Raw genomic sequence first — 24,453 nt, forward strand, 5'->3', positions numbered from 1 at the left:
GAGGAATGAAGCTGAATCTCAGGGACACCCTGGAGCCAATCTGACCTGCAGCCTGAAGGAGATTGAGGTTAGCTTACCTCTAGACTCATGAGTGATAAGAATATATACTTGCTGTAGGTCACTGAGTTTGGGGGAAGTTTGTTACAGAGCAGTACTGTGGCAATAGCTGACTCATACAAAGACCAAAATGTGGAAGCAGAGAGAAAAAGGGCAAGTGAAGTAGGTGGCTGACATATGAGTAAGGAAGGAAGTGGTGGTGGGGTCTGAGGAGACAGGAGGTAGGGAAAGGCCTCTGAGAATAAGAATGAGGTGGACAAGAGCTAAAGGCATGCTGCAGCTGCAGCTCGGATAGAGGAGTGCATGCATGCACATGCGTGCGCATTGGTGCACGTGCGCGCGCGCACACACACACACACACACACACATCCCCTGTGCCTCTGATGAGCACTGCACCTTTTTGCTGTCTTTGTTCATTGTTGCCAACATCTGAGAGGTTTCCAGGGAGTACTGGCTTGATTCCTAACCTGTCTAGACTTCCAGTTTGGGGCTCTACCTCGGCTTATGGTCACATTGTGTCAATGGAGCAATAAAAGAATCTATAAAATACCAACTAGTGAATATAACAAGAAAGAGGCAGACTCGCAGATAGAGACAACAAACTAGTGGTGACCAACGGTGAGGGGGGGGGTACCAGCTGTTGGGTGTAAGATAAGCTACAAGGCTATGTTGTATACACAGGGGAGTATAGCCAGTATTAATGTAATAGCTCCAAATGGAGTGTAGCCTTTAAAAATTGTATAAAAAATAAAACCAGCAAAAAAAGAATAATAAAACTATGAGTGATCTAAGGACAGAACGTTCCTGAGTATGTCTTTTTTAAAAAAGTTATTTTGTGACAAGTCCTAGTTGAGGCACTCAGGAGCTTTGATCTTCACTGTGGAATGAGGTTTTAGTTTCAGCATGCAAACTCTTAGCTGTGGCACGTGAAGTGTTTAGTTTCGATATGTGAGATTGTTTCCTGACCAGGGATCAAACCCCGCACCCCTTACATTGGGAGCTCAGAGTCTTAGCCACTGGACCACCAGGGAAGCTCTTCAACAACTTGCAAAAGTGCAAATCACATCTACTGTTTTCTCTCCTCGCCATTCTCTGATAGAACAGGCCAGATGCTGTTCAGCGCCCCTTGCTTCAGATTTGAGTTGGCACTTCATAGTTAGAGAAAGCAGTCACAGAAGGAAGTGCTCTTAACAAAAGTGCACACTTCTTGGCTTCTTACCATGGGCAGGGTGTGCTAAGCACTTTACATGTGTTTATTCATTAATCCTCTTAGTCACCTTGGGAGAGCACACACTAAGAAGGCTCCTGGGGACTTCCTGGTGGTCCCATGGCTAAGACTTCACGATCCCAACGTAGGGGACCTGGCTTCGATCCCAGGTCAGGGAACTAGATCCCACATACTGCAACAAAGGTCCTAGATCCCACATGAGGCAACTAAGAACTGGAGCAGCCAAATAAATACATACATGAATTTTTTTTAGAAAGAAGGTTCATAGTAGCGAGGGCCCCAGCTCTGAATCTAGACAGACCTGGTTTAAACTCCAATTTTGCCAGTTATTAGTGGGAGTAGTGGGCTTTCCAGGTGGCGCTAGTGGTAAGGAAGCTGGCTGCCAATGTAGGAGACTTGAGACATGGATTCGATCCCTGGGTCGGGAAGATCCCCTGGAGGAGGGCATGGCAACCCACTTTAATATTCTTGCTGGAGAATCCCATGGACAGAGGAGCCTGATGGGCCACAGTCCATAGGGTCGCAGAGTCGGACACAACTGCAGTGACTTAGCATGCCCTAAGTGGGACTAATATCTTACCCCCTCTGAGTCTGTTTTTCATCATCTGTAAAATGGGGATGATTCTTATAGCACTTTGCCATTGTGAGTGTCAAATGGGATAAGGAATGTAAAGAGATGGGCACATTATAGGCACTCAGTTGGAGAAGGGACTGGGTTTTACTCACTTTCAAATCCCTGCCCCTAGCACAGTGCCTCGCACATGGGAGGTGCTTGGAAGCTGTTTCCTGACCTGACCTGATAGGAGGTCCTTGAGGGTTTGGGAGCTGGCGGTGGTAGCAGGTTCTGAGGTACAAATGCTCCCTCCCAACCGCATTTGCCAGGTCCCCTCTGTCTACCACTGAAAGTTTTCAAAGACAACGGTGCATCAGTAATTCACCCAACACCCATTTCCCCAGCGCCCTCTTTGTAGGAGGCTCTGTGATTTTTTCCCTCATGTCCTGGTTTACACTGCCCTCTGGTGTGTGTTTGTGGGACATGCATGTCAGATGGGTTTGTGGGGACTTTTTCTTGACATTAGAGAAAAGAGGTTCCCATATATGCACTGTTTGCCATGCAACTGGGGGGAGAGTTAATGTTTAAGGACCCCCCCAATTTAGATGGAAACTCTTGAGGTTTATCAGACACAAGAGGCATTTTACCATGCCCCTGACTGCTTGACTATCAAACAATGCCATCCTTCTAGAATCAGGTTTCTTCCCTGTGTTCTGCTCAAGACCCCAAAGGAACAGGGGTAGAATTTATTTGATTCCCCCTCTGCTGTCTGGTTTCCTGTAATTCCCTAGGCACCTGGTTCTTGGGCTTCCCAGGTGGCGCTGGTGGTAAGGAACTCACCCGCCAATGCAGGAGACGGAAGAGATGAGGGTTCAATCCCTGGGTCAGGAAGATCCCCTGGAGGAGGGCATGGCACCCCACTCCAGTATTCTTGCCTGGAGAATCCCATGGACAGAGTGTGGCAGGCCACAGTCCATAGGGTTGCAAAGAGTCTGACATGACTGAAGCGACTAAGCACGCACCCACCTAGTTCCTATAACTGCCTCACTATTTGTTCTAAAGGGTCTGGATTCATAGCAGGCCAAGCAAAAACCAGAACTGGCCCTCCCTAACCAGTGTCTGCAACACCTGCCAGGTTTACCTCTTCCCACCAACTGCCTCACTCTGCTGTCCCTTCTCAGAGCTGAGCCCCCAGTCTGTAAAGTGAGGTTCTGCAGGGCAGAGGGGTTGGTGGGGCTAAGGTCTAGCTCACCTTCCTTCCACCTCGCCATGGAACCTCCTAGAAGCATTTGCCTTTTATGGTTAGGTTGGATCATGAAAATGTTGATATACAACAACTTATGACCCACAAAAACATCGATTAAAAAAAAAAACCCTATTTAGGCACTAAACCCTATATGTGCTAGTGATGGCCCTGGGATCCCAACCCCACTCATTCCGGACCCCTCCTCCCTCCGCCAGCTCACTCAGACCCAGCTCATGGCATGGCAGGATCCCAGGCTGCAGAGCTGCAAGTAGGGCCCTACAGCCCTTGAGAAGGTTGATTTCAGGGGCCCAAGATCAGCCCGCTTTCTGCATCAACCTTCTGTTTCCGTATGGGTTCTGCGGTGACCTCTGTGCCAGGCTTGATTTGGGGGGACGCAGCCGAGAGAGAGGATGCTGGTGAGAACCCCCAGATAAGCCCTTTTTGCTGGATGGCCCTCGCCCTCTGGGCTGTACCCACAGGCTTTTCCAGGAGCTTCAGGAGGCCTTGAGCTTCTGGATGCACCGAGCATCCAAACCCTCACCTCTACTGCTGAATCATGGCAGCCAGGCAGCTTCTGGAGCTCCACTGCCCCCAAGAACTTTTAGGGTGACTCCCATGCCCTGCCAGACCTCAGCCCAGGATGGGAGGCATTTAAAACTTGCCCAAGGGATGAACGCAAAGTGGCCCAGGAGGCTTTAAAGCTGCAGAGTAAGGGAAGGTTTAGGAGTTACAGTACGCAGGGCTCATCTAGGATGAGAGAGTTTGGGCTCTGCTGTCCATCCTGATGTCTTGAAACCTGATGGTGCAGGTTAGAGACCTGGTCTCTTTCCAAGAGGATGAAAACAGAAGAGGGAGGAGTTCAGCTCAGGTCATTTAAATCAATAGTCCATCCACCCATTTATTTGTTAAACAGTGATTATTGAGTGCCTATATGTGCCAGGCACTGTGCTACGTGCTTGGTGTATAGCAGTGAATAAAACAGACAAAAATCTCTGCCTTCCTGGCATCGCAGCATCTTAATGTTAGCTGGGCAACAATACTTTTAAATTTTTTTCAAGGTTTCTAGAAGGACTATTTTTTTTTGTTTTATAATCTGTAAAAATTTTATTAAAATAAAAGCACAGTCTAATTTTTTTCCACTTCACCAAGGGAAAAATTGCATCAGAATTTGAACTGAGGGACTTAAACTAGAGTCGGAGAGAGGGTTTGCCTGCAAGATTGATTAGCTGCTGATAAGAGTTAAGTAAGATAAATTTAAGTTGGTATGATGGACAGAGTGGTAGATTTGGAGTGAGAAAACTTGGAAATGAATCTCAGTTTTCTGGGTGACCTTGAGCAAGCCCTTGCTCAAACTCAGCTTTCTATTTTGAAAAATGCAGCTGGCTGCTTAAGGAAGATAACATCCACCAGGGCGCCTGGCCCAGAAAAGACGCTCTGAAGTGTTAGGTGATCTTGTCTAATCAATGCCAGTTATAAGACGGCATCTGCAAGCTTTGCGGAGGGCTCATCGTTCACTGCCACCAGAGGCTACAGTTCCGATAATGAAAATTGCCTGAAGAAGAACCACAATTAAAAAAATAAATTATTTGTTTACTTGGCTGCACCGGGTCTTAGTTGCGTCTCACAGGATAGTTCCCTGATCAGGGATGGAACCCAGGCTCCCTGCATTGGCAGAGCCGGAGTCTTAGCAACTCGACCACCAGGAAAGTCCCCACAGTTCTGAAAAAGAAAAAAAAAAAAAAATCATAAACACAAAGTCAGTTTTCCACTGGTCCTTGCCCACCACGCCCGACAGGGCTAGAGACTCTGGTTTTGCTCCTTCAAAAGACTCCATCACGTGCGGTGGGGGAAGCTCAGAGGACCCGGAAGCACCGCCTGGCGGGAGGCGGCGGCGCGCGTTGCTGGGCCGGTGTCCTGGCAACCCCGGAACGCGCCTCCGCGGGTGAGGCAGGTGGCCGCGGCGTCCCTCTTGCCCTTGGCTCTCGGATCCTCGGCCTGCAGTTCGGCTGCCGGTTGGGTTTGGTGCGTTGATGTCGGCCGTATCCTCCTTGGAGGCCTCGGAGCGTAGAGCCAGGCCCCCGCTGGGGGCAGGGGTGGACCACCCAGCGGAGGAAGGGAAGGAGCCTCTCGGTGGGCGGGGCGAGGGCCGGGAGCTCCGAACCCGGAAACGCCCAATCAGAGAAAGCGAGGGAAGCCTTGATCAAGAGGCCAGCCCTGCCCTCTCGACTTTCAGTGGCCCCTGAAGTTTCTGCTTCCTTTGATTGATACTTTTTTTTTTTTTTTACAAAGGTCTTTTCTTTGTCTCCGGCTCGCTTTTTAATATTTAAATCAGCATCTGCACGGCTGAGTCCATGGACGCTGGAAGCGGTCCTGGGGGCTGTCGTCTCCGCCCCCTCCACAGCAGAGACCTGAAGAAGGTTCAAGACAAAGGAGACTCTGACATCACCACGGGAGAGAAGAGATACAGTTGAGTTTAAAAAAATCTGGAAGGCTGACTGGGATTTGGTTGCTCCACCTAAGTACACTGAGCCAGAAGCTGTTGTTTGACGTTTAAAAGAAGGCTAGTTTGGGACCCTGTAATAGGGACTATTTGTATTGATACTGCCTGTATTAACCCAAGATCTGGTAAGGCAGAGAGCAGCATTAGGAGTTCTCATAAATGACCTCCCTGGATCTCCTGATATATCTCACCGAGAGGTATATTACAAAGAATGAAGGAGGACATAGGTCTGACCTGCCCAGTGTGTGAGTCAATACATGATAAAGCTGGGATTTAACGTGAGTCTTCTGGTCTCCAAACCCAGGCCCCCTCTTTTTCTTTCTCTTTGCTCGTGTATCAGATTTGTGGAACTGTTTTTTGGATGGGACAGCTCAGGTAGAAATGAGGAACACTTTAATGAAAGGTTTAAATTAAACAGTGGATGGGCGCTCGCTCTGTGATTGATTTTTATGGCTGAAGAGAATGTTTAGGGGTACATTTGCCTTTAGAGAACAGTGTTGTGGAGCAAAACATCCACAGTCTCTCAGAAAACCCCCGAGTGACTACATGTAAGTGGGTAGCCTTCATGCTGCAAAAAGAGAGTGTAGAACGTTCCATCTCTGCCCATTAGATCTTAGTCTTTGGTCTTCTGTATTCCAGGTCTGTGATTCCCTCCGTTTACAAGTGCAGGGAGATGGTGGCGGTATGATTTACTACCTACCCACAACTGGGGCTTCCCTGGTGCCTTTGATGGTAAAGAATCTGCCCACAATGACCGTGGTTCAGTCCCTAGGTGAGGAAGATCTCCTGGAGAAGGGAATGACATGTTGTCACTCCAGTATTCTTGCTTGGAGAATCCCATGGACAGAGGGGCTTGGTGTGCTACCATCCATGGGGGGCAAAGAGTCGGACACCACTGAATGACTCAGACTTTCACTTTTTCTTACAAGCAGGGGCCAGTGGAGCAGTAGAAATTAGAGCCACTAATTGCCCAATGTGGCTAGTTCAGCAAGGAGAAAAAGGTTCTGGGATTCTAGCTTTAAGCTCCAGAATGTTCTGCAGTTTTCAGGTTGACCAGGTCTAAAGAAGGATGCTGCTATTTTAAGGGTGGGTAAAAGGGTTTCAGGTTTCTAGGTTAGGGCTCCTGGAAGAACACCAGCCCCTGAGGTTGCCACGCCACATTAACCAGAGACCCATGGCTTCCTTTTCTGCTGGAGAGGTGTATCCACTCAGGAGACCACATCTGAGCTCAGCTTCACATGGAGTCCACAGGTTTCAGTAAGGAAAGGAGCATGGATCCATGAACCAGCATAGGCTGAGTGCACAACTCTGGGTGTGTATGCATTTTTCCAGCAGAGAGGACCCAGGACTTTCTTTATTTCTTGGGGGGGAGTCTGTGATTCAAAAAAGGGTTAAAAACCACTGTCCTAGATCTTTCGTTTGTTTGTCGAGCAGATAAACAGGGATTGGAAACCGAGCGTTTGGTTAAAGAGTATTCACAAGAAGCTAACTTGGCTTGCTGTATTATTTGCTCCCCGCCAGACAGTGCTATTGTGTAACTCAGCTGAGATGACAAGCCTTGTGAAAGTGCCTTGGTTACGTAAGGTGTTATTCCTGCCTAACGGAAATGGAAATAATTATTGTGAATTTCACAGATGGTACCAAAGAAACAGACTTGCGTCTGAAACAGATTTTTTTCCCCCCTCGATTCCTTTCTAGTCATCAAAACTTTCTCTTAGGTTGGACCATATATTTTTTTTTTTTTTTTTGTCCCGAAGTGTTTTGACTTAGGATTTTCAAGTTCATGGCTCACTGGATATCTTTTGCATTTGAGTAACAATGAGCATGATAAATGGTGACCCTTTCAAGAAGGATGTTCTTTAACTTACCATGTCTCAGGCTACAGTGCTAGATAGAGAGGTGGGGCCGGCAATTGTGAGCTGGGCACGACAGGTCACTGACTTGCTGAAAGTAACTTGATGTTACTTTACACAGTGGAGGCATCAATATCAGAATGGGAGGGTTCGGACTTGCATTTCCAGTCCTCTTCTCCCACCTGAGGAGATGTGGAGAGGCAGCCTGGGGTCAGGCTTAAGTGTCTCCAGGTCATGTTTGAGGCTGAGTTTCTTCTAGGAATTCCCAGAAGTCAGCCGGGTCTGGAGAAGTGCCAGTTGAGCAGACAGACCCCTCTTCTGGCCCTTGCTGGTCAAAGTCTGCAGAGTCTGTTGTTAGGCAGCTGCAGGCCGCTTTCCAGAATGTTGCCATCACAAAACTTCTTAAGTAAACAGGAGAATAGGCTAAATTTGTAGATATGATTTCACTGGCTTGCTGCTTAGGGTTGCATAATATATTTACATTTTACCTCTCAAAATAAAACAAACCCCAAAACTTGTGAGAGGGCCCCCTCTGATACCATCCTTAGCAAACAATCCTTGCTTTGGTGAATTTGCCAGTCCCCCTAGTGGCCGAATACAATATACAATGTGAACTATTTAGAAAAGGCAGTCCCTGTTAAAACCTGCGGGCAAGTATTATCATAAGTAAATGCTATGATAAGTAACTCAAAACTGATATGAGGCTCAACCCAGAAGACATCTCTGCTCTTAATATTATTTTTTCCTTTACGTATTTGGATCCTTTCTGCATCTTTATATATACATTTCATACCCTTTTCATAGATATGTTACTGAAAGTAGAACCTTGGAATGAAAGAGCCCTTCTCATAGATTTTGGAGGACATAAATGGGCAAATTACTCTTCAGTAAGATGGAGATTTTTTCAGTAGCGGTGTACAAGAATGTCATTCCTCAAAGCTGTGCCAGCCTTAGGTATTTGTAAATGGATAGCAAATAATAATGATATCTTGTTTTAAGTTCAGCTCTTTTAATACTGTAAGGATGAATTTTTTTCCCCAAACATACATTGTCTATATATGTGTGTTTAGTGAATTACCTAATTATGTCTTTTGCTGTTTTTTTTTTCCTGTTGGTTATAAGATTTTCATCTTATAAATTTTTAAAAACTCATGCTTTGTCATGATTATTATTAGCTCTTTTTTTATCCTGTATGTTATGAATCTATTTATAGTTTGCTATGAAAGTTTTAAATGTGTGTGTATTCAAATCTATGCATCTTTTTTTTTTGTCCTGTATTTGATACCTTTCTTAGAAATAACTTCCCCACTCTAACATTATTTAAATATTCACTTATTTTTTCAGATACATCTTTTAATTTTTGTATTGAAATTTGTAATTCATTTGAAATTTATTTGGGGATAAGGGAGGTTTAATTTTATTTTTATTCCAAATGGTTAATTAGTTGTTACAGAAATATTTTTTTGAATGATCCATTCTTTCTTCACTGTGATAAAATGCCACTACTACCACATAAAATTTTATTCTAGCTACATTTGCTGTTTTGTTCTATTGATTTATCTGTCAGGGTTTGTGTCAGTTCCATCATGATTATTGCAACATTAAATTACATTTTTTGTTGTTTGGTTTTTTGGCTGCACTGTGTAGTGCATGGTGATCTTAGTTCCCCAACCAAGGATCAAACCCGTGCCCCTTGCAGTGGAAGCTCAGAGTCTTAACCAGTGGACCTCCAGGGAAGACCCTAAACTACATTCTATGCATTATACTCCATTGCTCTGTAACCTTGTGCAAGTTATTTGATATTTCTGGTACTCAATTTCTTTATGGGTAAAATTATTTCTGTTTTATTTGTAATTATGGCCTCTTTTTCATTTCTTATACTGTTTACTTATATTAAAAATTTTTTCTTGAACTTTATCTACATTTTTAATTTTTTTCATGAACCGCTAATTCTCATAGTCATCTTTATTTCATTCATTTCTGCTTTTATTTAGTTATTTCTTTCCTTATCATTTTGAGGCATTTGTCTTTTCCCCCTTATATCTTGAATTGAAAGTTTAGGTCATTAATTTTAGAATCTTTGTTTTCTGACACTACAAACTGTCACTTGTAAGATGGACATTTTTCACAGCTTGTGTCTCTGAAGTTGGATGGGTCTTACCAGTGCCATGGGCCCAGTAGCCCCTGTGAAGTAGTTGGTATACACTTTGCTGGATGAGCACTGAATAACACAGAGGTGTGTCTGTGGTTTGGAAGAAAATTCCAGAGGCACTTAAGAAATGCTCTGTCACCTATATTCTTGTTGCATTGAGATCATTTTGGTGGAAAATGTGGACATTAGGGATTGAGGTGAAAAGTGATTCAGTAATAAGACTTTTGAATGTGCGTAAGGTTTAAGAATGCCTTGTGCTCAGTCGCTTAGTCTTGTCCGACTCCTTTCCTTTGTCCATGAATTTTTCCAGGTAAGAATACTAGAGTGGGGATCTTCCTGACCTAGGGATCAAACCCGAGTCTCTTGCGTATCCCACATTGACAGGCAATTCTTTACTACTAGCACCACCTGGAAAGCCCCACGAGTGCCTTTAGCCATTTCATTTTGCTTTTATTTTCCTTCTTTAAATATGCGCAGGATTAAAATCTATATCTAAGTAAGTCTAAAAGGATTCTTCAATAAATATAAAAGTCCAAAATGATAAAGCATGTGTCATAATTTAACTGGCAGCCTCTGTTCTTTGTGGTCCATAAAATAATAATGTTTTTACAACTGATGGTGTCTTACATTCTGTAAAAGACAGTGTATGCATTTAAGGCTCTCGGTTCTAATTACTGCTTTAGTTGAATCTACAAGTTTTGATATATTGTACTTATGTCATTGATCATTAAGTACCTCATGAGTCACATTATGCACTCTTCTATTATGTGAAATGTTTGGAGATGTGGTTTGAGTTTCCAAGCTTATGGGTGTTTTTTGGCTGTCCTTTTTTTTTTTTTTGGCTGGCTTTTTTTTATTGATTTTTAATAGTATTGCATGTGGTCAGAGAGTGTGGTCTGTATTATCTTCTTGATACCACATTTGTGGCTCCATATCTGGGGCTGCTGGAGACCTGTGCTTTTTCTTCACAGCTCTGCCCTCCACTGGGTTCCACTCCATCCCAACTAGTCACTCCTCAAGCAACCAGTTGGCCCTCATGTACGGAAGGCTGCCCTAGGCTGCATGCCATGCTGTGCTTAGTCGCTCAGTCATGTCCAGCTCTTTGTGACCCCGTGGACTGCAGCCCGCCAGCCTCTTCTGTTCATTGGGATTCTCCAGGCAAGAATACTGGAGTGGGCTGCCATGCCCTCCTCCAAGGCATGGCTCAGAGCCTTGTGCCAAAACAGCTCTTCCCACACTTGGCTGGCTCTGAGAATCACCCGAGGTGCTTCTTAAACATACACATTCCCGAGTTGCTTCCCCCCCCTCCCCGTAAGTTGGCTTGGACCCCTGGAATCTGCATGTTGAACAAGTGTCCCAAGTTGATTCTCATCATTGGACGCATGTGGAGAATCAGGAAGAGGAGAAGGATAGAATGAGTGCAGTGATGGAACTGGGCTTGAAGAGGAGGAATTTCACTGCCAGACATGAGCCTAAGAACTACTGAGGGAGTGAGGCTTCTTCAAAATGTGGATTCCCAGGATTCACTGACCAAGATTCCAGTTTGATGGGTCTGTAATGGGATTTGGGAATTGGTATTTTTGAATTATTTCTTATTTTTTAATGTTTTATGTTGTTTTTTCTCCCACCACCCCCATTTAATTTTTTTAATATTAATTTTAATTTTTATTTTTATAAAATTTATATTTTATATTTTAATTTTTATATTGGAGTGTAGTTGACGAACAGTGTTGCATTAATTTCAGGTATACAGCAAAGTGATTCAGTTATACACAGACATGTATTTACTCTTTTTAAAATTCTTTTCCCACTTCTGTTATTACAGAGTATTGAGCAGAGTTCCCTGTACTTTACAGCAGGTCCTTGTTAGTTATCTATTTTCAGTTCAGTTCAGTTCAGTTCAGTCGCTCAGTCGTGTCCGACTCTTTGCGACCCCATGAGTCGCAGCACGCCAGGCCTCCCTGTCCATCACCGACTCCTGGAGTTTACTCAAACTCATGTCTATTTTAGCACCCCCTTTTTCCATTTATTCTGGTAATCTGTATTTTTTTTTCTTTTTTAAAAAACTTTTAATTTTATATTGGAGTATAGCCAATTAACAATGTGATAGTTCCAGGTGGACGGCAAAGGGACTCAGCCATACAAATATATGTGTCTATTCTAAACTCGCCTCCCGTCCTAGGCTGCCACGTATCATCGAGCAGTGTTTCCTGGGCTGTACAGTAGGTCCTTGTTGGTTATCCATTTTAAATATAGCAGTGTTCATCCCAAACTCCCTAACGATCCTGTCCCCCATTTTGCCCCACTCAGTCAGTCAGTTCAGTTCAGTCGCTCAGTCGTGTCCGACTCTTTGCGACCCCATGAATCGGAGCACACCAGGCCTGCCTGTCCATCACAAACTCCTGGAGTTTACTCAAACTCATGTCCATCGAGTCAGTGATGCCATCCAGCCATCTCATCCTCTGTCGTCCCCTTCTTCTCCTGCCCCCAATCCCTCCCAGCATCAGGGTCTTTTCCAATTAGCCAACTCTTCACATGAGGTGGCCAAAGTATTGGAGTTTCAGCTTCAGCATCAGTCCTTCCAATGAACACCCAGGACTGATCTCCTTCAGGATGGACTGGATGGATCTCCTTGCAGTCCAAGGGACTCTCAAGAGTCTTCTCCAACACCACAGTTCAAAAGCATCAATTTTTCGGTGCTCAGCTTTCTTCACAGTCCAACTCTCACATCCATACATGACCACTGGAAAAACCATAGCCTTGACCAGACAGACCTTTGTTGGCAAAGTAATGTCTCTGCTTTTTATTTTTTATTTTTTTTTTTATGTCTCTGCTTTTTAATATGCTATCTAGGTTGGTCATAACTTTCCTTCCAAGGAGTAAGCGTCTTTTAATTTCATGGCTGCAATCACCATCTGCAGTGATTTTGGAGCCCCCAAAAATAAAGTCTGACACTGTTTCCACTGTCTCCCCATCTATTTCCCATGAGGTGATGGGACCAGATGCCATGATCTTAGTTTTCTGAATGTTGAGCTTTAAGCCAACTTTTTCACTCTCCTCTTTCACTTTCATCAAGAGGCTCTTTAGTTCCTCTTCACTTTCTGCCATAAGGGTGGTGTCATCTGCATATCTGAGGTTATTGATATTTCTCCCGGCAATCTTAATTCCAGCTTGTGCTTCTTCCAGCCCAGCATTTCTCATGATGTACTCTGCATATAAGTTAACTAAGCAGGGTGACAATATACAGCCTTGATGTACTCCTTTTCCTATTTGGAAGCAGTCTGTTGTTCCATGTCCAGTTCTAACTGTTGCTTCCTGACCTGCACACAGGTGTCTCAAGAGACAGGTCAAGTGGTCTGGTATTCCCATTTCCTTCAGAATTTTCCACAGTTTATTGTGATCCACACAGTCGAAGGCTTTGGCGTAGTCAATAAAGCAGAAATAGATGTTTTTCTGGAACTCTCTTGCTTTTTTGATGATCCAGCGGATATTGGCAATTTGATCTCTGGTTCCTCTGCCTTTTATAAAACCAGCTTGAACATCTGGAAGTTCATGGTTCACGTATTGCTGAAGCCTGGCTTGGAGAATTTTGAGCATTACTTTACTAGTGTGTGAGATGAATGCAATTGTGTGGTAGTTTGAGCATTCTTTGGGATTGCCTTTCTTAGGGATTGGAATGAAAACTGACCTTTTCCAGTCCTGTGGCCACTGCTGAGTTTTCCAAATTTGCTGGCATATTGAGTGCAGCAATCATCTTTCACAGCATCATCTTTCAGGATTTGAAATAGCTCAACTGGAATTCCATCACATCCACTAGCTTTGTTTGTAGTGATGCTTTCTAAGGCCCACTTGACTTCACATTCCAGGATGTCTGGTTCTAGGTGAGTGATCGTGATTATCTGGGTCATGAAGATCTTTTTTATACAGTTCTTTTGTGTATTCTTGCCACCTCTTCTTAATATCTTCTGCTTCTGTTAAGTCTATACCATTTCTGTCCTTTACTGAGCCCATTTTTGCATGGAATGTTCTCTTGGTATCTGTAATTTTCTTGAAGAGATCTTTAGTCTTTCCCATTCTGTTGTTTTCCTCTATTTCTTTGCATTGATCGCTGAGGAAGGCTTTCTTATCTCTCCTGGCTATTCTTTGGAACTCTGCATTCAAATGGGAATATCTTTCCTTTTCTCCTTTGCTTTTTGCTTCTCTTCTTTTCACAGCTATTTGTAAAGCCTCCTCAGACAACCATTTTACCTTTTTGCATTTGTTTTCCATGGGGGTGGTCTTGATCCCTGTCTCCTGTACAATGTCATGAACCTCCATCCATAGTTCATCAGGCTCTCTGTCTATCAGATCTAGTCCCTTAAATCTATTTCTCACTTCCACTGTATATTCATAAGAGTTAGAATACTAGCAGCCATAAATTCATTCTCTAAGTCTGTAAGTCTGTTTTGTAAATAAGTTCATTTGTATCATTCTTTTTTTAGATTCCACATTTTTATAAGGGATGTCTGACTTCACTCATATGACAATCTCCAGGCCCATCCATGTTGCTGCAAATGATGTTATTTCATTTTTTCTAATGCTTAAGTAATATTCCATTGTATTTATGTATCACATCTTCTTTATCCTGGGAATCTGTATTTTTAACAGGCCTCTCAGGTAACTCCGATGCAATAGTTCTTACCCTGAGAAACTCCAGCATGGGGGTATTGTGAGAGGACAGATTTTGTAGAATTTAAACTTTAAACTTTGTAGAGTCACAGGCAAAGTCCTCTTAAGAGTAAGGTGTTTGGTAATAGAGTTGGGACTTGACAAGTGTGGGAAGGATGTGATTCACTTGGTAAATGAATTTGAGAGGGAGTTGATAGGAAATGAATAAAACCTGGCTAAGGGGTAGTCCCACTGGTGGATGGTGGGAATTTGCAGAGGTGCCCGGTAGATGCCACACATGTGAATCATGAAATGGTAGGTGGAAGAGCAGTCATTCTAAAAATGTACTCCAGCGTCAGAGAAGCCTGACTCTCATTTCTGAGAATTTTCTTATAGTTTTTTTTTTTTTTAAAGGAATTATTTACCATCTGGGGAACAAGATCAAGTGGGAGGTAGTTTCATGAATGTAATCCAGTGGTGATATCTATGTGTTGCAGATACCAAGCACAATGATCTTCTGGAATCTAAGGGATGCTTTGCCAACATAACATCATCTGGCAGAAGGGTCAGCCTCTCATCTACTGAAACAGGTCTGAGTGTCGGTAAGCCTCTCAGCCCTTGCAGAGGCCTTGTCCACCTAGAGTAAGTAAGGGTCCAGGGAAGAGCCGTAAACATTGGGGTCAATTCTAACCAAGGAACCAACAGTCTGAGAGGGAGTGTGACATGTTTACAAGAGCATGGATTCCGGAGCCAGGCTGGGTTCACATCTCACTCAGTCAGTTGGTATCTGTGTGAATTTGGGCAAATTACTTCACCTCCCTGGGCCTCAGCTTTCTTATCTGCAAAATGGAGAGAGGGTAATACTTCAGGAGATTGTTGTGAGGATGAAATGAGGTAATACATATAAAGTGATTAGAAGACTCGGCGTAAAACACAGACTGTGCAAGGGCTGGCTATTATGAAGGTGAAATTAAACTACGTATTTTTGGGAATACAAATATATACACACAGGTGGTAAACCTTTTAAAAAATCTTCATTTATGTCATTTTTGTTTTTGGCTGCATTGTGTCTTAGTTGTGGCACATGGATGTTCCTTGTGGCCTGTGGGCTTGGTTGCCCCAGGGCGTGTGGGATCTTAGTTTCCTGACCAGGGACCAAACCTGTGTTCCCTGCATTGGAAGGCAGGTTCTTAACCCCTGGACCACCAAAGAAGTTCTGGTGGTAAACTCTTAAAGAACAGCAAAGAAATGGTTACCATAACAGTCAAGAGTCAGGACTGTGGTTACCTCTCTGGGAAAGGGACACAGATGGTTTCCGGGGAGTGGGAGGAAAGGGCTGGCCATGCGTTATTTCTTGTCTTGTATGTTGGCTTTATAAGTATTTGTAACATTGTGCTGTTTTATATACTTTGCTCTGTTTGATTTCTTATGATACAAAGTCTTAAAAAGCTTTTTCTAACAGTTTTTGTTGTAATGAAGGTAATTTAGTGGTTTCCATGGTGGCTCAGTGGTGAAGAATCCTCCTGTTAATGCAAGGGACATGGGTTCAATCCCTGGTCCAGAAAGAGCCTACATACCAGGGAGCGACTAAACCCTTGCACTACAACTGCTGAGTCCACGTGCCCTAGAGCCCGGGAACTGCAAGGACTGAGCCCTCGAGCCTGTGCTGCGCAACAAGAGAAGTCACCTCAGTGAAGAAGCCACAGCTGGAGAAAAGCCTGTGTTGCAGCGAATACCCAGCACAGCCATAAATACATAATTAAATTAAAAAATAAAGTTATTTAAGTTCATTATAGGAATTTTGAAAATATAAAAGGCAGTATAAAAAACAACTACCATGGTAATCTCATCTCTTAGAGAATTGGTGTTAACGTTTTTTATATGCATGAAAGAAAAATCTATTTCTTATGCATGGAAATATGTAATTATTTTTCACAGTTAAGATCCTATTTTACTACTTTTTTGCAAAACCTGTTTTTTACAACTCTGCATTTACCCACTCTTTCACCTGTTTATCTGTCCATGTCCTCTTCCCCTTGACCCTAAGCTCCTGAGAGCAGGGACTCTTTGGATCCCCAGTGCTAGAGCAATGCTTGCCCCAAAATGTATTCAGATACGTGTTTGTCGAGTGAAACAAGTAGGTGGATAGTTCTAAAGTTCTTTTGGAATGTTTCCTTTATCTTGGCAATGTTTTCTACGCAGTTAATTCAGCAAACCCAAATATATAAAATGTATTTAGGAGAGCCATATATCACCCAGTGTCAAAGTTATTATACATTTGGAACTGGGAGGGTAGACTCTGAGTTGTTGGGTTTTTTGCTTTATCTGCACACTATGGAAGTTCAAAGACATTAGTATGGGACTGTTTACTTAAAACTGAAGTTGGGCTATGCAAGACTGTGAGTTATGGACCCAGGGTTCTTTATAATTTTTAGGCAACATAGTCCAGAGTTAACCTGCAGATCCAGCTCGGCCCCTCTCTAGGATGTGCTTTGTGAGTTTCTTTGAGGGCTCATTTCCTTTGCAAATGGAAATGATGCTACTGGCCCCACCTATAGTAACAGGATTTTTTTGTCAGCAGCAAACAAAATGATCAACATGAAGTTGGTTTGAAATGATTCCAATATCAGAGTGACATAATATTATAAAAAAAGATCCTATGACTTGATAACAGATAACTCTACCTGAAAGCATTGTCCAAGGCCATCTATCAAATGCTAGGCCACTAAGACCAGAAGTGATGGCTTTTTCTGTTGATGCCCACAATAGCTCATTGCAGGCATTTTTAACTGCCAGGAAGTTCCGTACTAAACATAGTGCTCTGTTATTATAGCCATTTCAGTCGAGGCTTGTTTTTGATTATTTCTTTCTCTTTTCTTTATACTGATTGATTTTTTATTTCCATTTAATGATTTTATTGAACATGCATTTTTTGGTAGCAGTTTTAGTTGAAGCATAATTCATATACCATGTAATTCACCAGTTTAATAATACAACCATTATCACAATCAATTTTAGGACATTTTTATTGCCTTCTTAAAGAAACCTGTCACCGTCATGTCCCCTATCCCTCCAGCCCTGGATAACCATTAATTTTATCTCTGTGGATTTACCTGTTCTGGATATTTCGTATAAATGGAGTCACCAATATGGTCTTTGTGTCTGGCTTCTTTTATTCAGCCTAATGTTTAGGTGTATGCCAGGAGTGGAATTTCTGGGTTATATGATAATTCTATATTTAACTTTTGAACACCAAACTGCCTTTAAGCATGCATCTTTGGAATATATTTCAATCCCCTCAAATTGTGAATAAATAAATTATATGCTCATGGACTTTTAGTGAAGAGTAGTCCTAGTTTTCATACATGAGGGCAATTCTGGTGTAAGAGATATAAGATCAGGTTGTAACTTCCAATTTAAGCACATTGACATTTTCATCCTTCTGCTTCGTTTCCAGCCCTGCTGCAGAGTTGGATCTGAAATCCTCCTCCTCACATTCTGATCACTCCTCTGAAACTTCATTGCCTGAAGTCCAAAAGGATAAATATCCCCAGGAATTCAGCCTGCTCAAGTTGCAGACAAGTGAGTAGATCATAGGTCCTCTTCCATATACCTCCATGCCCAGGGTCTTTGCAGAAGGCTGCCATACTGTTGGGTGCCATTCACAGAAGACCCACTAGGTGCCTGGCACTCAACATACTTCATCTCTAATTCTCACAACTCAGCGGGGCAGCTACTGTTATATGTTTTGCAAAAATAATGCCTTATAAACATAAAAGTACTATAATAAAATATTAAAATAATAAAGAAACATGTAGAGTATGAAAACCCCTTCCCCAATATTTTCTAATCATCCCCCTATTCTGCTCCATAGTTGTGAAGAGTTTGATATCTATTCTTCGAGAATTTTGAAATGTAAATGTATATGTATTTTTTTTAATGTATATGTATTTGAAATATATTTGTATATGTATAAACATATATATGTTTAATATATATATATTTATGGATTGTAATATACCACAATATTTTCACTGATAGAAAATAGTACACAGATTATTTTCAAAGTATTGTTTTCACTCAAAGTATAAATAGATCATGGATCCTTTCTGTGTCAACACATATAGACCTGTGTGGCTAATACAGACCTACCTGTTTTACACAGAAGGAAACTGAAGTTGGAGAGATTCAGTTACCTACACAAGCACACATAGTTAGGAAGTGAAGGGATGGGATTAGAACTCAAACATGCCTGCCTCCAAAGCCTCTGGTCCTTCACGGCCACCAAGGAGACAAGAGTTTCTTAAGCAACCCTAGAGCTGTAAGCTGTAGGAGATCTTTTACCGTTTAAAATCACTTGAGCAGTTTTATAGGAAAAGGGTCGGACGAAGAGACAGAGGCACTGAGAAGTCCGGTAGCTAGCCTGAGGTCTCAGAGCAGCCTTTCTCCTTGGTCCTAATCACATCGCATCTCTCTGGGTTTCTGTAGCCTGTGCATGTGCCATCTGGTTAAGATGCCATGGGTGTTCCAGACCTTCCCCTGATGGGCTTTCTATTCCTACACATTTATTAGAGTGAAGATTGGCTCACAGATGCTTGTAAAACTGTCTCTGAGCTTCCTAACCCATCCATCACTTCCAACCATAAAACTGGCTTTATTTTTGAAAGGGAGGGTAAAAAGGAAACAAAGAGCCCTCTTAGATAGCTTTCTCTCTACTTCCCTTCTTTTGTGCCTAGTCCCATAGAGGTTAACACTGCCCCTGATGTAGAATTATGGAACTACACACATTGATACAGATCGTATAGCGAGATAGAGCTGGGGGTGGGGGTGGGGGTGGGGGTTCACACTATTTTGTTATCCAGCTACACTGTGAGGCTGGGAGCAGTGCTGATGGAAGCATTTCTGATGTCTTGCAGAAGATGGGCAGCGTCCTGAGTGGACATTTTATCCAAGGTTTAGCAGCAACATCCACACCTACCATGTTGGAAAGCAGTGTTTCTTTAACGGGGTCTTCCTCGGCAATACGAGGTCTCTGTCAGAGAGGATAGTGGACAAGAGCCTTGGGAGAAAGAAATATGGTAACGTTTTCCTCCTGAATCTTCATTGTGCAATGCCCCAGAATACTCGTGAGTTGTCATTCCGGCGGCCCAGCATTGTGTGGCTGGGGCAGACCTAGGGGGTCACTGTGTCATCCAGGTGCAGCCAGGAAAATAGGAAAGACAAGGGGGTGGTTGGCAGGCTGCACTTTCTGGCAAAGAATTCACACCATATGCTGATCCACATTTTTGTTTTTCTCTGAGTTTCATAAAATGCTAATGTGATATTTAAGTCATCAGATAAGTTGTCTCGGATACTTATTAATAGAAACCTCCATTGAAGTCCAAGGAAAAGAATTCATGTTTCAATTAGATGCTGCTTGTCACATGCATTTAAATTATATTTTCGATTCTTTACAAGGAAAACATCCTGTAAACCTTAGCTTCAGTGTGTGTTGTTGTTTTGTAGCTGATTTAATGAAAGGTAGATGTGATGAGGAAGTGTGTATATATATCTCCTCAGCTGGTGATTTGGTGAGTTCTCTGTTCCAACTTAGCCATCATAAGTTTATTGAAAGACCCTAAAGAGTTTCTGAATACCAAGGGACCATTTATGGCACACACTTCTAAGAAATACCTGTATAGGAGTCAGCAAGTGCTTCAGGGAAGAATAAGATTGCTGTTGTAGGAAAATAGGGCTTCCCTGGTAGCTCAGTTGGTAAAGAATCTGCGTGCAATGCAGGAGACCCCAGTTCAATTCCTGGGAAGATCCGCTGGAGAAGGTATATGCCACCCACTCCAGTATTGTTGGCTTTCCCTGGTGGCTCAGCTGGTAAAGAATCCGCCTGCAGTGTGGGAGACCTGGGTTTGATCCCTGGGTTGGGAAGAGCCCCTGGAGAAGGGAAAGGCTACCCACTCCAGTATACAAAGAGAAAGAAATGGAAACTTCTTGGTTTTTTTTTTTTTGAGTTTTAAAATAGACTTTTAAACTCACAGCAGAGACAAGTAGTTTTGAAAACCAAGGCTTTTCCTTGGGTAGTTGTTATTTACTTGCTAAGTCATGTCAAACTCTTGTCCGACCCGATGGACTGTAGCTCTCCAGGCTTCTCTGTCCATGGGATTTTTTAGGCAAGAATACTGTAATGGGTTGCCATTTCCTCCTCCAGGGCATCTTCTTGACCCAGGGATTGAACCCATGTCTCCTGCATTGGCAGGTGGATTCTTTACCACTGAGCCCCCAGGGAAGCCCTTGCATGGATAGAGAATACCCCAAAAGCCAGACTAGAGGAGGTGAGAAAGTAGTCACTGATATGGGGACTTTGAGGAGTTCTGTGTCCTACCCAACTCCTGAGATCAAAATCTAGTGGCTGAGGGGGCATGAGTCTAGTTGGGGCTTCTGCCTCACAGGGTGGCTGGGGGAAGACCTTGAGCTTCCAGGTGAAGTGGCATCTCTCCTGACTGTGCGCAGACAATGATGATCTGGGCAATGTTTGGGGAGAAAGCCCCCTGAGGGTCTCATCCATCCAGGAGATGTGGATGAATAGTAGCATTTCTGTGCCCTGTAAAGACTGTGGAGCTTAGGACAGAGAGAGAGAGAGAGCAAGCGAGCAAGCCAGGAGAGCTGTTGGTACAGCTGGAATGCCTGGAGGCTGCCGTAGGGTGCACTGTCGACCACCAAGCCAGGGGTCATATGGGAATAAATGCGTGTTTCACCTGATGCATGGCAGACAGGGATGGCTTCAGAGGATCAGACTAGATGGCCCATTTTAGTAGACAACAGAAATAGATGCCAGCTCTCAGAAAGCAGCAGGTACCCGTGTGGTTTGCGTATGGTGACCCAGGACTCAGAGCCTTCTCATAGATCCTGATGTCATGTAATCCTGCTGTGCACATTCTAACTTCTCACTCCTGAGATGCAATCCTAGGGAGGAACAGCAAACATTCATTAAACTGGTTTAAATCTGGAACAACTGAGAAAAACCAAGAAGGGACTAAGTTTAGCTGTCTATTACTTAGGCATGCTTTTGGCCACAAGTAAGAGAAAAATCAAATTATCAGAGACTTAAATTGTAAGATATCTTTAAAGTAATTAACAAGAAGCTTTGGTATCTAGGTGACCTATTTGGTCTGGTTGTCCAATGATGTCATCAAAGTTACAGGCTCATTTTGGATTTTTTGATGTATCACCATTCTTCGTAATGTTGAATTTTTTTGTCTTGATGCTTGTCCCCTTATAGTTACAAGATAATTGTTGTAGTTCTAAGCATCATATTTGTATTAAAGACATAAAAAAGGAAAATCTGCTGTTGCCTTCCCCTTTTAGAAGGAAGGAAAGTTTTCCCATGTGGTCCTTGGGAGACTTCTTTGTCTCACTGGCCAGAACAGGGACAACTGCAAGTATATATTAAAAGTAGATGACGAGGGCTTCCTTGGTGGCTCAGTGGTAAAGAATCCACCTACTAATGCAGGAGACATGGGTTCCATCCCTGGCCTGGGAAGATCCCACATGCTGCAGAGCAACTAAGCAGCTAAGCCCATGTGCCACAGCTACTGAGCTCTAGAGCCCGGGAGCTGAAACAACAGAAGCCCGAGCACTGCAACTAGAGAAAAGCCCGAGCAGCAACCAAGACCCAGCACAGCCAAAAAACAAAGTAAATGAGGGACTTCCCTGATGGTCCAGTTGCTAAGACTCCGTGTTCCCAAAGCAGGGGCCCGGGTTCAATCCCTGGTCAGGAAACTAGATCCCACATGCTGCAAAAAAGATTGAAGTTTCCCAAGTGCCACGGCCAAGACCTGGCCCAGCTAAATAAATACAAATATATAAAAAAACTTTCAAAATAAATAAAAATTTTAAAAGGAGTCCTGTTTGTTGGGTGTGAGATTGTGTTCCCAGCCGCATGTCCCTGCTTCTAGTCCCAAGACAGTCTTGCAGGCCAGGATTATTTTCTTAGGAGATGCATATGGTGTTGGAGGTGCACGTTTAAATGACCATCCCGAACCAGCCTGACTCCCTGTCAACTCATGTGGTTAGTTTCTTGTTCCTGGGCCATTGGAAGGGGCTGGGTCGGGTGTCAGAGCATGGGCTGAGTAAGCAGTGTTTACTCAGCATCAGTAGACTTTTTCCTGACTCCTCTTCACCAGGAAGGCCACCTCCCACTGCTGCACCACCTCCGTCTTTTTTTTTTTAAATTAATTATTTTATTTTTGGCTGTGCTGGGTCTTTGTTGCTGCACGAGCTTTTCCCTAGTTTCAGTGAGAAGGGGCTACTCTCTAGTTGCAGTGCACGGGCTTCTCATTCTGGTGGCTTCTCATGTGGAGCACGGCTCTAGGGCTTCAGTAGTTGTGGCACATGGGCTCAGCAGTTGCGGCCCCCAGGCTCTAGAGCACAGGCTCAATAATTAGGGCACACGGGCTTAGTTGCTCCACAGCATGTGGAATCTCCCTGGACCACAGATCGAACCCATGTCCCCTGCATTGGTAGGCAGATTTTATCCACTGTGCCACCAGGGAAACCCCTGTCCTAGTCTTTGAGTCAGAAGGAGGAGCCAGGACCCTTTTTAGTTGAGATTCAATCAGAGAGGCAGAGCCCCAATTAAAATCACCCTTAATCCCTGAGGAATTCAGGGATTCAAAATACACTAATGCTTAGGAATGAAAAGATTTCAAGGCAGAGTTTATGCTCATCATTGCAGATAACTTTTGATTCATCATTCATTTTAAACCAAACCATTCCATCCAAACCTAAGTTATTGTTCTTTCCCAGGGTAAAGTAATCATAACACCTTTAAAAAAATGTCTTAAACATAGGCTCACAGTTTTAAAAAGTTTTTTAATCTGTTTTTTAAATTTATTTTTTACTTTTACTTTATTTCAGGCTCACAGTTTTCATCTCCTCAAGGTGAAACAATCATAAACAGAGCAGTTAAGACATCTATATGTACCTAATGATAAAACACTAAATTATCCTATTTCCATTGTCATGTCAATACTTAGAGCAAATCTGTGGACCATTTTCAGCTCTTTTTATGATTTTGTTTTTAAACACCATTCACAGTTCTTGACCCCAGGAATGGAATCCCAAAGTTAACTCCAGGAGATAATCCATATATGTATCCAGAACAGAGTAAAGGCTTCCACAAAGCAGGATCAACTCTCCCTCCAGTGAATTTTTCAGTGTAAGTGTATGTATGTTAATACTAGCATTATTTAGTGAACTTTAAAGGAATTGTATTTCTCTCTGCTACATATAAATTATATTTTGCAAGGGGCGAATCTCAACAAGACATAGTTGGTGAAAATTTCTAAAAAAAGTCCACGTCTATTTCCTTAGTGTATGTATATATATGCATGTGTGTAACTGAGATCATACACAGGATCTTGACTACAAAAAGGTGGTTGCTAATTTTGTTCCTATTATTACTACCACACATATGAAGGCTTCAATTTTCATTCTGAATCACATTGTTGGTTAGTAGGGTTGACTTACACTTGGAAGTAAGCATTGACAAGAAAAGGGAGGGTCATTAAGTTAAAAGAAAAATAGTTGGTGTAGTACATTAAAAATATTTTAGAAAATTAATCATGTCCCAAAGAAAATAAAATCACTAATTTGAATACATGCGCCCCAATGTTTATAGCAGCAATTATTTACAATAGCCAAGATATGGAAACAACCTCAGCAAATGAATAGATAAACAAGATGTTTATATATATATATATATACTATATATATGTACATATATATATATATATATATATATACAATGGAGTGATACTCCACCATAAAAAGTGAAATTTTGTCATTTGCAACAACATGGATAAACTTGGAGGTATTATGCTTAGTAAAATAAGTCAAATATAGAAAGACAAATACTATATGATATCACTTATATATGGAATCTAAAAAGTAAAACAAACTAAAAAGTAAATATAACAAAACAGAAAGACTCACAGATATAGAGAAGAAACTAATGGTGACTAGTAGGGAGAGGGTGTTGGGGAGGGGCAAGATAGAGGTGGGGACTGAGAGGTACAAACTACTATGTTTAAAATAAATAAGCTACAAGAATATAAACTACAGGGACTATAACCAATATTTTATAATAACTACAAATGGAGTATAACCTTTAATAATCATATATCACTATGTATCCACTTTAAACATATTATAAATCAACTATA

The 24,453-nt window shown here is 42.6% G+C and overlaps 1 protein-coding gene across 6 annotated transcripts in view; it reads left to right on the forward strand.

Moving 5' to 3' along the window:
* The window catches only part of SPATS1 (spermatogenesis associated serine rich 1), a 44,395-nt gene that overhangs the window by 16,119 nt on the left and 3,823 nt on the right, over window positions 1-24,453 (forward strand). For 3 of the 6 annotated variants that reach the window (XM_061146839.1, XM_061146842.1, XM_061146844.1), the window contains exons 1-6: window positions 4,968-5,106; window positions 5,374-5,550; window positions 14,734-14,878; window positions 17,694-17,818; window positions 19,153-19,314; window positions 23,327-23,447. In XM_061146839.1, coding sequence (XP_061002822.1) covers window positions 5,436-5,550; window positions 14,734-14,878; window positions 17,694-17,818; window positions 19,153-19,314; window positions 23,327-23,447 — 668 coding nt within the window. In that variant the 5' untranslated portion in view covers window positions 4,968-5,106; window positions 5,374-5,435. Of the gene's footprint in view, window positions 1-4,907; window positions 5,107-5,373; window positions 5,551-14,733; window positions 14,879-17,693; window positions 17,819-19,152; window positions 19,315-23,326; window positions 23,448-24,453 lie in introns of those variants that run through there. The other 3 variants (XM_061146840.1, XM_061146841.1, XM_061146845.1) reach the window with 3 other exon arrangements.

Source organism: Dama dama, chromosome 7, assembly GCF_033118175.1.
Source record: "Dama dama isolate Ldn47 chromosome 7, ASM3311817v1, whole genome shotgun sequence".
Taxonomy (NCBI): Eukaryota; Metazoa; Chordata; class Mammalia; order Artiodactyla; family Cervidae; genus Dama; species Dama dama.